Below are 16201 nucleotides of genomic sequence, written 5' to 3' on the forward strand. Positions count from 1 at the left end.
TTGTTCTTGAAGTGATGTATCCTAGTTGTAATCACAAAATTAACTGACCATGTCAAATGAAGCCACATGGGTTATAATGTATACACCAGTCGGCAGGCACGCATGCATGGTGACCGGTGACCGACTCCCCTCTCTCACCAAGCCCCAGGCCAGGGCAGGCTACACAGGTGGTGGGGGTGTTTTGTTTACATAATCAGTTTAGGGTCGAAGTGTCTGAGATTTCCGGGGTTTTATGAGGGAAGACTGCTCAAATCCGGGAGAAATTTAACCCCGATTCGGGAAGTGTACCAAATCGGGATGTAGGGGAAATTTTAATGATTTTCCGGGCACTTCCCGCGTAATCCGGGATGGTTGACACCTATGGTGTCTGTGCAATAGAACAGCGATCGTTTACCAGTACAGAGGGTCAAATATACTGGACTATTGTACAGATAGCCATGATATACTTGTTTTATTACATAATCACTAAAACACACTTAGAATCACTAAAATCTCAACTTTCATGTAGGCCTATAGAGTCGTCTGGCAGTGTTGACATCTGAGTGACTTAGACACTTGAAAGGGTAGAACTAAATTCGGCAACGTCACAGGTGTTCAATAGTCATTTTAGCCGTGCAATAGTTCATAATATACCTTATGCATATAGTTAAGGAAAATCAAACACATTATGTAATAAAAACATTTATTTAGGTATTATATTCAAACAACAATTTATCTGTCTCTAAATGTTGTTTGATGTTTGATGTCATATCAATGTATTTTCACCTACAACTACAAAATTATATTAACTAAGAGACACGTGAAATTACATGTATAGTATCCTTCACTTACTATATGGTAATAGTATTTTTTTATGTTTTAATGGCCTGTGAGAAATACTGTGAAGAAATATGTGCATATGTATGTTGATTATGTGCACAAAGGCAACAATGCCTATTGCAAAATAAAGATATATTTAATATATAGATGTGGTACCTTTGACGTGTCAGAATGTCCAATACCAACATTGAGTATGAGAGAGACCTCACTTCAAGCAGAGTTTGTAATAGCCATGTTTCCTCTATAACACAAACTCCAGGACCCTTATCTCATTCTTTTATTACAATACGAAAAACCCTGTAAGATGAAATACGTCATATTTCTAAGCATACAATACAATACATTCATACAATTAGACAGTAAGATGAAGCAGCTTACCGACCGTATTTAGTTACAATTGTTGTACATACATTTATACATTACAGCTTTTTATTCAATCCATACATTATATAAAAATACAGCTTCTATCGGTTTACATAAACAACACAATTAGATATTTAAAATACCCACCTCTTCAGTGTGAAGAGGGCTTTCCAGGAAATATGTAAGCAGGGTGCTTAGATAAAACAACACGCACGTTAAAATGATTATACTTCGAAATCAATTGTCTTCTAAATCAACCACGCCCGATATTTAAATTAACAAACTTCCAAATGTTGAAGTCTAATTGAATTGTTACGCTAATTAAATGTATTATTGAATATTAAATACTATATTGAATTACGATGATATGAATTACCCAGGTGCCTTACATTAATTGAAAACCTAGCGTCCGCTACATACTTTAAAAACTATATACTGACTATCGTAAACACATGTACAGGTGTTGTCGCTTTAACCTCTCTGCTTAAAGTGACCAGTGTCCAAGTAAAATACCTGACATTTACTCAATGTATAGACAATACCATATATGGACAAAATATATACTAGACAGGTTAAGATAACATTACGTCACATCTGCCCAGTGGCTCACTCTATTTCGCTATATTCGCACATGAACGCTAAATGTTTGGCACATTGCATATGTATAGCATTCCACGGAAGGCTGACTTCCGGTACACACAAACGTGTAAAGGTAAAATGCCAAATACATATTAAAAGTATTGACAAATAATGACACGACTACAGTTATGGTCATCATTAATATTAAACATCAAACATTGACTGGTGTGAAACATAATAGACATGGTCGTTGAATTGCTTTCAATATTTTACCATGCTTTAATAGTAAAAACTTCACTAGATTATTCTTTTATTACAATATCAAAATTGTTATCAGAACTATTTTCATTTTACAGCCAGCTGGGAGCTGGGACCCAGCAATGTCCCTGTGGGCCCGTGTACAGCGTCTCGAAGATGATATCATAAAACGGATTCAGTCACAGTATGGACAGCACTTCCCGATCGAAGTGCGCCACTACTGTGCTCAGTGGTTGGAGGAACAACCATGGTAATGTATATAAGAAGTAAACAGGTGGCAGTGAAGAATATGTTCACCTTTATCGTTATTTAAGGACTTATTGACCCTTGTTTTACAAGTTTATACAATTTTAAGCCTACTGAGGCATGTGGAGGGGAAAGGGGGATCAAATGATTCACGAATTATGCTATATCCTTGTTATTAGCTCACCTGGTCCGAAGGACCAAGGTGAGCTTATGCCATACCGTTGCGTCCGTCGTCCGTCCGTCCGTCAACAATTGACTTCTTCTTCATAACCACACATCAGAATTTGACCAAATTTGGTCAGAAGCATCCCTATGGGTAGGGGACTCAGAATTGTACAAATGATGGGGCTGACCCCCTGGGGGCCTCTGGGGCGGGGCCAAAAGGGGTCATTTTTGCGCTATTGATATAAACGACTTCTTCTCTGAAACCAAGCAATGGCTATCACTCATATTTGCCTGGTAGCATCACTATGGGGTGGGGATTCAAAATTGTACAAATGATGGGGCTGACCCCCCAGGGGCCTGAGGGGCGGGGCCAAATGTGGTCAATCTGGCTATATTGATATAAACGACTTCTTCTCTGAAACCAAGCAATGGCTATCACTCATATTTGCCTGGTAGCATCGCTATGGGGTGGGGATTCAAAATTGTACAAATGATGGGGCTGACCCCCCAGGGGCCTGAGGGGCGGGGCCAAATGTGGTCAATCTGGCTATATTGATATAAACGACTTCTTCTCTGAAACCAAGCAATGGCTATCGCTCATATTTGCCTGGTAGCATCATTATGGGGTGGGGATTCAAAATTGTACAAATGATGGGGCTGACCCCCCAGGGGCCTGAGGGGTGGGGCCGAATGTGGTCAATTTGGCTATATTGATATAAACGACTTCTTCTCTGAAACCGAGCAATGCCTGTCACTCATATTTGCCTGGTAGCATCACTATGGGGTTGGGATTTAAAATTGTACAAATGATGGGACTGACCCCCCAAGGGCCTGAGGGGCGGGGCCAAATGTGGTCAATCTGGCTATATTGATATAAACGACTTCTTCTCTGAAACCAAGCAATGGCTATCGCTCATATTTGCCTGGTAGCATCATTATGGGGTGGGGATTCAAAATTGTACAAATGATGGGGCTGACCCCCTGGGGGCCTCTGGGGCGGGGCCAAAAGGGGTCATTTTTGCGCTATTGATATAAACGACTTCTTCTCTGAAACCAAGCAATGGCTATCACTCATATTTGCCTGGTAGCATCACTATGGGGTGGGGATTCAAAATTGTACAAATGATGGGGCTGACCCCCCAGGGGCCTGAGGGGCGGGGCCAAATGTGGTCAATCTGGCTATATTGATATAAACGACTTCTTCTCTGAAACCAAGCAATGGCTATCACTCATATTTGCCTGGTAGCATCGCTATGGGGTGGGGATTCAAAATTGTACAAATGATGGGGCTGACCCCCCAGGGGCCTGAGGGGCGGGGCCAAATGTGGTCAATCTGGCTATATTGATATAAACGACTTCTTCTCTGAAACCAAGCAATGGCTATCGCTCATATTTGCCTGGTAGCATCATTATGGGGTGGGGATTCAAAATTGTACAAATGATGGGGCTGACCCCCCAAGGGCCTGAGGGGTGGGGCCGAATGTGGTCAATTTGGCTATATTGATATAAACGACTTCTTCTCTGAAACCGAGCAATGCCTGTCACTCATATTTGCCTGGTAGCATCACTATGGGGTTGGGATTTAAAATTGTACAAATGATGGGACTGACCCCCCAAGGGCCTGAGGGGCGGGGCCAAATGTGGTCAATCTGGCTATATTGATATAAACGACTTCTTCTCTGAAACCAAGCAATGGCTATCGCTCATATTTGCCTGGTAGCATCATTATGGGGTGGGGATTCAAAATTGTACAAATGATGGGGCTGACCCCCCAGGGGCCTGAGGGGTGGGGCCGAATGTGGTCAATTTGGCTATATTGATATAAACGACTTCTTCTCTGAAACCGAGCAATGCCTGTCACTCATATTTGCCTGGTAGCATCACTATGGGGTTGGGATTTAAAATTGTACAAATGATGGGACTGACCCCCCAAGGGCCTGAGGGGCGGGGCCAAATGTGGTCTATCGGGCTATATTCATATAATTGACTTTTTCTCTGGAACCAAACAATGGATATCTCTCATATTTTACTGGTAGCATCACCTTGGGGTAGGAATTTGAAATTGTACAAATGACGGGGCTGACCCCCTGGGGTCTGAGGGGCGGGGCCAAAAGGGGTCAGTTTTACAGAATTGATATAAACGACTTCTGCTCTGAAACTAAGCAATGGATATCACTCATATTTACCTGGTAGCATCCCTATGGAGTGGGGATTCGAAACTGTACAAATGGTGGGGCTGACCCCCAAGGGGTCTGAGGGGCGGGGCCAAAAGGGGTCAATTTGGCTCTCTTAATATAAATGACTTCTTCTCTGAAACCAAGCGATGAATATCGCTCATATTTGCCTGGTAGCATCACTATGGGGTGGGGATTAAAAATTGTACAAATGATGGAGCTGACCCAGGTGAGCGATACAGGCCCTCTGGGCCTCTTGTTACTGATATCATAATACATCTAGAATAAATTGAATAGATCGTATCGTTTTTGGTCAACCTGGTTTAAGCAGCCACCTGTCTTCAGCAGCCAATATCTGTCGGTCCCTTGGGTGGCCGCTTAATACAGGTTTTACTGTAGATCATACTGAGAGAGGCCCTGTAACCTGAATAGATGATACTGAGAGAGGCCCTGTAACCTGAATAGATGATACAGAGAGAGGCCCTGTAACCTGAATAGATGATACAGAGAGAGGCCCTGTCAACTGAATAGATGATTCTGAGGGAGGCCCTGTCAACTGAATAGATCATATTGAGAGAGGCCCTGTAACCTGAATAGATGATTCTGAGGGAGGCCCTGTCAACTGAATAGATCATATTGAGAGAGGCCCTGTAACCTGAATAGATCATATTGAGAGAGGCCCTGTAACCTGAATAGATGATACAGAGAGAGGTCTTATATAGAGGTCTGAATAGATCATGTTCGGAGAGGCCCTGTAACATTCTTATTAATTTACCAAATTAAATTTGCTTTGTTCCCTTCATTGTGCCTCAGGTCTCAGATCGAGGAAGACAATCCTGCCCACGAAGTTTACGCTCATCAGGTATTATCACACCTGATCAAGGCCATCCACATACAGATAAATGAGTTTCCTAACAGCAGTGAAAGCTTCTTACAGAAGATGGTCCTTCAGGAGGCAGCCACTAAACTCCAGGTAAAGTCGCTAATAAACAGGTTATATCCACAAACTCCAGGTAAAGTCGCTAATAAACAGGTCATATCCACAAACTCCAGGTAAAGTCGCTAATAAACAGGTTATATCCACAAACTCCAGGTAAAGTCGCTAATAAATAGGTCATATCCACAAACTCCAGGTAAAGTCGCTATCATTATGTATGCCCTTTCAGAGTACCAGTATAATGTTGTATGTCTAAGGATATGTTTCGATGTTTATTGATTTTAAGTATGATATGGTTTGTTTGGGAGTTTCACTTCCTCGCATATTTAAATCCTTAAAACATTTATTTACGATTTATCTTGTCCATTAATCCTGTAGGCCCTGTACAGCACTTCACCATTGCTACTGGTCAAGGAGATCAAAAGCTGTTTGGCTCAAGAGGAAAGATTTGTACACCAGGCAGAAAATGTGAGTAAAAATTGGCAATTTCTGTTAAGTCATTAGATATGTTTTCGTTTCTGTCAACATTGACTCTTAGCATAGATATGGCCTAATCTTTGACTAGCTGGGTCTAGATTGGCCTAATCTATGACTAGCTGGGTCTAGATGGCCCAATCTTTGACTTGCTGGGTCTAAATGGCCTAATCTGTGACTAGCTGGGTCTAGATGGCCTAATCTATGACTAGCTGGGTCTAGATGGCCCAATCTATGACTTGCTGGGTCTAAATGGCCTAATCTATGACTAGCTGGGTCTAAATGGCCTAATCTATGACTAGCTGGGTCTAAATGGCCTAATCTATGACTAGCTGGGTCTTGATAGCCTAATCTTTGACTAACTGGATCTAGATGGCCTAATCTGTGACTAACTGGATCTAGATGGCCCAATCTATGACTAGCTTGGTCTAGATGGCCCAATCTATGACTAGCTTGGTCTAGATGGCCCAATCTATGACTAGCTGGGTCTAAATGGCCTAATCTGTGACTAACTGGATCTATAGATGGCCTAATCTGTGACTAACTGGATCTATAGATGGCCTAATCTGTGACTAACTGGATCTAGATGGCCTAATCTGTGACTAACTGGATCTAGATGGCCTAATCTGTGACTAACTGGATCTAGATGGCCTAATCTGTGACTAACTGGATCTATAGATGGCCTAATCTGTGACTAACTGGATCTAGATGGCCTAATCTGTGACTAACTGGATCTAGATGGCCTAATCTGTGACTAACTGGATCTAGATGGCCTAATCTATGACTAACTGGATCTAGATGGCCCAATCTGTGACTAACTGGATCTATAGATGGCCTAATCTATGACTGCTTGGTCTAGATGGCCTAATCTATGACTAGCTGGATCTGATTAGAGAACTTGTAAGAAATTATGGTTAAATGTTATTTTGTTACTTCCAGCCGGTACAGAATCAGGACACAATGAATGATCAGCTTCAAACAACAGAGATCCACAAGAAGATTGTAGAAATGATCGAGAGTTGTCGAGAGAAAACACAGGTAAGAAATTATCAAGATTTGTCGAGAATAAATACAGGTAAAAAATTATTGAGAGTTGTTGAGACACACAGTTAAGAAATGATTGAGAGTTGTCGAGAGAAAACACAGTTTTGAAATGATTGAGAGTTGTCGAGAGAAAACAGTTGAAAAATGATTGAGAGTTGTTGAGAGAAAACACAGTTAAGAAATGATTGAGAGTTGTTGAGAGAAAACACAGGTAAGAAATGATTGAGAATTGCATTGAGAAGAAAGGTATTTGTTTTCCTGTTAGCTGAGTTATTAGATGTTCAAAAACAATGTTCATTTAGAGTACTTTAGGTGCAGTGATTTCTCATACATCAACCTGAGACGTAATGAAACTTAAACTTTTATCTTACAATACCCTGAAAGTCTGATTTTTCTCCTACAGCAAACAGAGACTTACCTGAAACAGTTGCAGAATCTTCAAGAGTCGTTTGTGATTCAGTACCAAAACCAGGTCAAGGTTAACGGTAAGACTTTTCAGTACCAAAACCAGGTCAAGGTTAACGGTAAGACTTTTCAGTACCAGAACCAGGTCAAAGTTAATGTTAAGAATTTTTTGTACCAGAACTAGGTCAAGGTTAATATTAAGACGTTTCAGTACCAGAACCAGTTCAAGGTTAATGGTTGACTTTTCAGTACCAGAACTAGGTCAAGGTTAATGGTAGACTATTCAGTACCAGAACTAGGTCAATTTAGGTTAATGGTAGACTTTTCATTACCAGAACTAGGTCAAGGTTAACAGTAAGTTTACCATTGCTGTAGATACCAGACATTTTGTCATTAATGTGGATTTGTTAATGGAATTGAAAGTTGTATGACTCATTGATAATGCATTATGGCCATATTTCTGTTACAGCCCAGATTCAACAGGTTGAGAAACAGAATAAGGAGCTGGGCCTACTTGCGCCAGGATTGGACGGAAATGATATCGCAGAAAGCATGACGCCCCAGCAGTACCAACAGGTCGTACAGAACAATGTACAGGTGGAGAAGAAACTACGCAAACAGAAGGAAGACTTAGAACGGGACTTGCTCTGCAAGGCAGAAGAACTGCTTCAGTGTCGTCTGGTATGTTTCTCACATAGCCCTTATATCTTTTAAGTAACTCAGTAATCGTGTATTGAACACAACGGCCATTGCTGGTAATTTTAAGGTTTTTGTGTGGTGTTTATTTCAAAATTGTTTGAACATAGAGTAGAAATATTCCAAAGGACAATGTACATTCAAAATGAACGGGTATTACCGTAAATAATCGGGTATAGTGCGCACTCGCGTATAGTGCGCAGGTACGTTTTTGAGGTTCATTTTCAAAAAAATAAAAAAATTAAATGAACTTTTTTTTTTTTCAATATTCAACTGAGCGGTAGATGAATTCTAAAGCATAAGATGATAGGAATTTGTAACTTATGAAAGCTTATTTACCCCATTTAGTTGGAATTACTGGTCAGATTTGACACATTGGATTGACAGGGTGTTTACATTATACCGCGACAGGCCTAGTCAGCTTGCAAATTGGAGCGGTCCCATCTACGATGTTGTACAAACAAAATAATTAATCCTACCCTCAATTACCTTATGATTTTCACGCAAGTATGATCTTTTGTGGTATTTGTCCATGATATATACAAAGCTAATTAAGCTCAATTATAACAAGATTGACTAGTAAGCTGCGTAATGTAACACAGGCCGCCATTTTGTTTACAGTACGGAAACAAGTCTGCTGTCGTCGTGCTGGTCACAACTTTTATATCAATGAAATAAACATGTGTAATGGATAAATCTACAGTGCATACGATAAATAAGAGTACCCCGGTAGTTTTCACAGTCCGATCGTATTTTACTGCCGCACGAGATAAAGGCATTAGTGTTACCCTTGCCTAATTGCGCTCGTGCTGTTACAGCTTCCGTAAATAAACAAGTTGAACGTTATCAATTTCTAGCAACACTCTGGATTTATAAGGTGATTAACTTAGAAGTATGAAATAACTAAGTACTGCTATATCATTTCAAGTTCTGTTTAATGTTAATTGAGATATTATACATCGTTTTGGACCTGAATACCGGCACATGCTCAAGTGAGATCGTATGTGTACAGAACGTGTGGCTCACGATCGACTTAGATAAATCCACGTAATTGCTGATAAATACACAATTTCAAGGAATTAAACATCAAAATAATTATTCATTTCCTTGATTATTTGTTAACTATTACTTTCTTAATGCTTGATATGTTATATATATATATATATAAGTATTAAATCATAATCCTGCTGTGGAAGGAAACAATCTCAAATCACATTCATTCTGACGGGCAAAGGCTTGTACTTGCGTATAGTGCGCAGTGGTCTTTTTCACTTGTCAATTTTTGAAAAAAAGTGCGCACTATACGCGAATATTTACGGTACTGTTTATTAGATTTATTTCATAGGGCTGATATTTTGTGATTGTCCTCGTCAGAACTAGATTGTGGGTATTATTGAGTGTTTGTGAATGACGGCTATGCATGTTTTCGAATGGTCATCTGACCAGTCAGGTGGACCGAGGCCTCTGACCAGTCAAAATTTAGATATTGTCTGATTTTTATGAAATTTGGTATATAGGTGTAGTTTGACACTAAAACCGCTGTTGACAGATCGTTTTAGAGGGGGCCATTGGCCCACAATTTTCCTTAATGACCCACATGATTAAAAAAAATCCTTTAAATTTCTATAAATAGCCAATAAATTATATTACAAATAGTTCTTTTCCTTGTAAATGATCCATCCATTTGGTAACCCAAAATAATCCCTGGTTGTTATATAAACTACCTTATTTACAACTGCAAGGTTTGTTAGGGGGATATGTGTATCGGTCGCTGTTATTGTTGTGTTTCTATGGTAACCATCCGGTTCCTGTGTTGTACATACATTGCTGCCATTGTTCTTTATTGTATATATCATTCTTATTAAATACAGATACTTGCTGACAAACATCGCGACACCTTTGATGGCCTGGAAGAACTTCAGAAGATGGTGGTTGATAAAGAACTTATCGCATGGAAACGTAAACAGCAGTTGTCGGGCAATGGGGTTCGATTTGACACCCAGCTGTTGGATGTCCTTCAACAGTGGTCAGTAGTATAACGTTGATCCTAAATCCAAAATTCATCCTAACAATGAATAATAACAGAGTTATCTTTTCCTAGCAACAAATGGATCACAGAGTGAAGAAAGAAATTCATGTGTTGATAAGAAATTTTAGTTACTCAGTGTGACTAAATACCATTTTAAATATACTGCCTGATGGTGTAGTTCCATTGTACAATTTCCCGTATGAAATGACAATGATGCAGGGATTTTAACTTTTATGATTTCTTAAGGTGTGAGGCCCTGGCCGAAATGATCTGGAAGAACCGACAACAGATCCTCGGAGTGGAGATACTCCGTCAAAAGCTTCCTATAGACATCCCTAACGGAACCCCCGACCTGGTCCCTGAACTCAACCAGAAAATCACAGGTCTCCTCTCCTCTCTAGTCACAAGGTAAAGTATGTGTTACGTACTGGTCTCCTCTCCTCTCTAGTCACAAGGTAAAGTATGTGTTACGTATTCCTTTCCTACCCAGTGGTATGGTACAGAATGTCATTTATAGTCAAAAAACAATAATGAGGTATTCATTAATTACACCTATTGTGACAGTGGCGGATCCAGAAGGCTGGATTTGGTTGAACCCTCCACTCCACTCCTTTAAAACGTATATGCATAAATTCATTTCACAGATTTTTAAAAAGTTAAACTTTGAAACCATTCTTGACAAATCCTGCATCAGAAAATGAATCCTTCCTCTGCAAAGTCCTGGATCCACCCAGAGTCATTGGGTGGACAAGTAGGGTGTATATACTAGTCGCTATGTTAGTGACAACTTTGATAACATATTGATTTCCTGATCAAGGTCATTAACTTACATGTATCAACTGATTTCTGTTGTAGCACATTCATTGTGGAATGTCAGCCACCTCAGGTCTTAAAGAAAGAGTCACGGTTCACAGCCACTGTCCGCTTACTGGTGGGAGGTAAACTCAACATCCACATGTCGCCACCCACTGTGAAAGCATCTATAATCAGGTAAGTGCAAGGGAGGTAAACTCAATGTCCATGTCACCACCCACTGTGAAAGCATCTATAATCAGGTAAGTACAAGGGAGGTGAACTCAATATCCATGTCACCACCCACTGAAAGCATCTATAATCAGGTAAGTACATGGGAGGTAAACTCAATGGCCACGTCACTACCCACTGTGAAAGCATCTGTAATCAGATTAGTACAGGGGAGGTAAACTCAACATCCACATGTCCCCACCCACTAATAAAGCATTTATAATCAGGTTAGTACAGGGGAGGTTAACTCAATGTCCACGTCACAACCCACTGTGAAAGCATCTGTAATCAGATTAGTAAAGGGGAGGTAAACGCAATGTCCACATGTCGCCACCAACTGTGAATGCGTCTATAATCGGGTTAGTACAGGGAGGTAAACTCAACATCCACATATATATATCGCCACCCACTTTTAAAACATTTAAAATCGGGTTAGTACAGGGGAGGTAAACTCAACAGCCACATGTCATCAGATTAGTACAGGGGAAATACCCTCAACATCTTCTTCATCAACCTCTGTTAGGCCAAACAAAATTAATGTCTTGTTTCTCAGGCACATTTTTCCAAAAAAGGATGAGGGAGGGAGGCTTTTTTTTTTTTTTTTTACTACCTAAAAATGTGATGAGGGAGGGACTTTTTTATTTTTTTCTCTCAGTCACATAATGATACATATACATGAATCATGTGATTTGAAATTGTGTCAATTGTTAAATGCATAAAATGAATAAAGAAATTTTAATTTTAAACTATTGTCTTTATTTTCTGGTATTGAACTTCCAATTTAAATTGAAAAACAATTGAAATACAATTTTATGTTCAATGTTCACCAGATGTACACAAGTGATCAGGAACTCCCTATGTTTTAAGATTTGGCTTCGTTTACCTTCGAAGACATCATTACTTTATCAAAAACATCAGCTTTCCGTTTGCCGATCACGGCCGACACATCATGATCCGTGAATTTTGGCGGAAACGACCAGTCGTCGGGACCAAGCGATCCATCGCACAGACCCTTGTAAAGTTCGCCAAACGAACAAGTGTCGCTATAATTCGATATGATTGTCCAGGGTAAAATAACACTCCCAGAAAAAGATATTTGAATGGAAATCATTGCTACCATGTGCAATCGAAAAATCAAGCTTCTAAAAGATAAACAAACGTTTCAATGATCTGATTTGGGAGATTCTAAAACACGGATCGGGCAAGTTCCGGATAATGCGGGAACCAACGTCGGAATTTTTTCCGGAATTTATTTTTCGGCGCGGACGTTTTTATTTTTTTGATTTCAATAAAAAGTGAGTGGTGCGGGGGGTTCATATTGGATGCGGGCGGGCCTGAGAAACAAGAAATTAATTTTATTTGGCCTTATAAACTGAGATGAATTCAACAACCCTATATAAGATAAGAGAATTATCTTCATTAATATTTTCGAGTATTGATTATGAGATCAAAGTTGATTTTTTTAAGAATATAAGCTAATTGACATGATTACACATTTACAGAGAGAATGGTTCCACAGAGGATTGTTGTCAGGTATTGTTGTTTATTTTTTGCTCCAGTGAACATCAAGCGAAAGCATTGCTCAAAAATGACTCCCATGCTAAGAATGACACGAGTGGTGAGATACTGAACAACAACGGGACGATGGAGTACCACCAAGCCAAGGGGGAGCTCAGCATCACCTTCCGTAACATGGTCAGTTAATTCTAAAACACTTCGTCCTTTATAACTACTTACGTTACTTTTCGAGTTACAAGACATCTTCGGTATATTTCTGATATTGAGACTTATCATGATGTAACTAATATCTTGATAAAGACCTTATACATCTGGGGCCACGGTGGCCGAGTGGTTAAGGTTTCCCGACACTTTATCACTAGCCCTCCACCTCTGGGTTACGTGGGGCAGTTGCCAGGTACTGACCATAGGCCGGTGGTTTTTCTCCGGGTACTCCGGCTTTCCTCCACCTTTAAACCTGGCACATCCTTAAATGACCCTGGCTGTTAATAGGACGTTAAACAAAATAAACCAAACCAAACCAAATCTAAAGCACCAAGTTTTAATATCGTATTTCCTAGGACAATGCTACTAATTTTACTAAACCTCCCTCATTATCCTTCCTCATGTTAGATTTATCAAAAAAGTGTCAGTTTGTACTCAAATTAAACAGTACATTGTATTACATGTACAAAAACTTTTAAACATTTGTTGTGTATTTGTAGTCGCTGAAGAAGATTAAACGAGCAGACAAGAAAGGCTCAGAGGTATGTAGTTTGTTAAGTTGTTATCATACCTATATCTCATCATCTTACTCTTTACCAATATTCTTGTTTTTATTTCAATATTTCAATCTAAGTTATTGATTTTGACTTGTAATAGTAGGTTTAGCTGTAATAGATCAATTAAAAGGACCATAAACACATTAAAAACAAATGACATTTAAGTGATATTTATTTAAAGTTAAAACAGTTTTATGAAGATTTCTATCAATTAAACTCTTAACCTTAAACCTCTGTTGACCTTTGAACCTCTGCTGATTCATGAACCTCTTGACCTATGAACCTAGTTGACCTATGAATCTCTTGACCTATGAATCTCTTGACCTATGAACTTAGTTGACCTATGAATCCTTGTTAACCTATAAGCCTCTTTTGACCTACAGACCTTTCTTGACATATAATGACCCCTTTTCACCAATGTCTGTTGACCTGTGATCTCTGACCTCCACAGGCAGTGACAGAGGAGAAGTTCTGTGTGTTGTTCCAGTCAGACTTCCAGATTGGCAGTGGAGAGCTCATGTTTCAGGTTTGGGTATGTACAGTACACAGACGAATCTACTTATTGACAAAGTACATAGTGTCAGAAATGCTTGTGGTTAAGCTAATGAAATTGTCAGAGACGGAAGTTTTTGTAGCCAATGTCAGAATTAGAAATAGGAATATATTATCATCGTTTTATTTTACTATATCTTCATCTCTCGTGTAATCCACTAAATCTATATCAGGGTTAACCCCATTTGGAAAAAACTTTGGAATATTACCAGGAATATACCCAATAATGTGGTATGAATTCATATTTCTTTCAAACCAATGACATTGACCAACTTAGAATTATGAACCTTCAGCTAATTATTTAAAGCCTTCCACATTTCTTTGGTCTTCATCTTTATTCATCTGTAAACTACGCCATGATGGACTAGTTGTTAATGATTGAATATATATCACCACATTTGGTTTACCTCATTGAGAAGTAAGACTTACAGCTTGGAAATCTACGTACTTACGATGACGTCATATTATCATTTATTCCAGACATTATCCTTACCGGTTGTCGTAACTGTCCATGGTAACCAGGAATGTAACGCCATGGCAACAGCTCTGTGGGACAACCAGTTTGCTGAGCCAGTAAGTACAGTGCCATTATTTAAACTCTCTGTCAATGTTGATGTTTACTGGCCAGAGAATTAGTAAAATAGTCAACAATTCAGGGAGATAAAGTACACACTATCTCATTTAAGGGGATTTTCTTTTCCACACATTTGTTTTTGCTGCGACTTATTTTTCCTTCCTTAAGCTCACAAGGGAATGGCGGATGGGATGATGTCACAAATACTCTTTATATACATAACAATCCTACAGATCGTAACAGCAGGCGATTTTAAAGATCGCCTTTCAAACCGGCCAGGGTTTCGATTCCCTGATCGGATATGAAAAGGTACAGGGTCACCTGCCCGACCACGTGGGTTTTCCCTGGTTACTCTGGTTTCCTCCCACAGTAAGACCCCTCGCGCGCTTGTTATAACTTGTTTTGCAATTGTTGTAAAATAAATAAAGTTTATTTTGAATGGAAGTCCTGTAAAGATAGACTATGGCTAGTTTGGTGTGATTAATTAAGGATTAAACTGTCTTTATTTGGTGTCTATGGTCGATATAGATGCCAGAGCTTTGCAAACAAACGTCATATTGTGCGCTAGCATGGAGTTAGCATAAAAAATGCCAATATTCAGCGACTTCGTTAATGGGGTTCAACAAATGGAACAGCCTATTTTTTTCAAAATTCATTTGTCACATGCAGATTGGCAAACAAAAAATGATGTGTTTAAATCTGAAACGATGTCTCATAAAGGTAGAGTTTAAATATGTAATTGGTTCCCTTTTCAGGGCCGGACCCCATTTACAGTACCTGATACTGTCCCGTGGTGTCAGATGGCTGAACTCCTCAATGGTAAATTCCAGGCTGCTACTGGTCGCGGGCTGACTGCAGAGAATCTTTCCTACCTGGCTAACAAAGCGTTTGGTATGTTCATGTTGGTTTGTCAATTAATCCTTAATAACATGCTGACATTTTTTTCTGGAGATTCACAGGGTTTTTCCTGTAATTTTGTTATGCAGGGTCCCAGGGACTCTCAGATGTGAAAATCTAGAGTCCCGTTTTGAAATCCTAGAGTCCTATGGCATTTTAAAATAGACAAAATCATGGTAATTTAAGGCAGTTCCAGCATTCAAGTTTTTCATCAGGTGTTACCTTAAGTAATAAAATACAAACACAATAAAATACTAGAGTCAAAGATGCAGGAAACCTGTGTCAGGTAAACCCCGATACATGTACAATATGTGTTGTAATATGAGCAGCTTGAATTTTATTAATGACTTTGGCTTTTGATATGGACTGTTTATTGATATATTAAAGGACTTGTGTACAACTGGAATCCTTGTATGTCAAATCTTTTCACCTTTCATAATATGACTTACCAGGCATTGTTATATCACAAATGATAGTGTCCTATACTAGTAATAGGGTAAGATTAGTTATGTGTTACCATATAAGGATACGATTAGATTTGTGTTACCATATAAGGGTAAGATTAGATTTGTGTTACCATATAAGGGTAAGATTAGATTTGTGTTACCATATAAGGATAAGATTAGATATGTGTTACCATATAAGGATAAGATTAGATATGTGTTACCATATAAGGGTAAGATTAGA

At 39.3% G+C, this 16201-nt stretch overlaps 1 protein-coding gene across 4 annotated transcripts in view; it reads left to right on the top strand.

The window, feature by feature from the left end:
- LOC117322263 (signal transducer and activator of transcription 5B-like) overlaps positions 1 to 16201 on the top strand; it is a 31798-nt gene that overhangs the window by 5528 nt on the left and 10069 nt on the right. For 3 of the 4 annotated variants that reach the window (XM_033877068.1, XM_033877067.1, XM_033877065.1), the window contains exons 2-15: positions 2118 to 2269; positions 5418 to 5577; positions 5920 to 6009; positions 6955 to 7053; positions 7463 to 7544; positions 7934 to 8145; positions 10032 to 10186; positions 10436 to 10597; positions 11045 to 11179; positions 12772 to 12907; positions 13435 to 13476; positions 13943 to 14023; positions 14524 to 14616; positions 15373 to 15508. In XM_033877068.1, coding sequence (XP_033732959.1) covers positions 2142 to 2269; positions 5418 to 5577; positions 5920 to 6009; positions 6955 to 7053; positions 7463 to 7544; positions 7934 to 8145; positions 10032 to 10186; positions 10436 to 10597; positions 11045 to 11179; positions 12772 to 12907; positions 13435 to 13476; positions 13943 to 14023; positions 14524 to 14616; positions 15373 to 15508 — 1711 coding nt within the window. In that variant the 5' untranslated portion in view covers positions 2118 to 2141. Of the gene's footprint in view, positions 1 to 2117; positions 2270 to 5417; positions 5578 to 5919; positions 6010 to 6954; positions 7054 to 7142; positions 7162 to 7462; positions 7545 to 7933; positions 8146 to 10031; positions 10187 to 10435; positions 10598 to 11044; positions 11180 to 12771; positions 12908 to 13434; positions 13477 to 13942; positions 14024 to 14523; positions 14617 to 15372; positions 15509 to 16201 lie in introns of all 4 variants that reach the window. The other variant, XM_033877066.1, reaches the window with a different exon arrangement.

This window comes from Pecten maximus, chromosome 2 (genome assembly GCF_902652985.1).
Source record: "Pecten maximus chromosome 2, xPecMax1.1, whole genome shotgun sequence".
NCBI classification, from domain to species: Eukaryota; Metazoa; Mollusca; class Bivalvia; order Pectinida; family Pectinidae; genus Pecten; species Pecten maximus.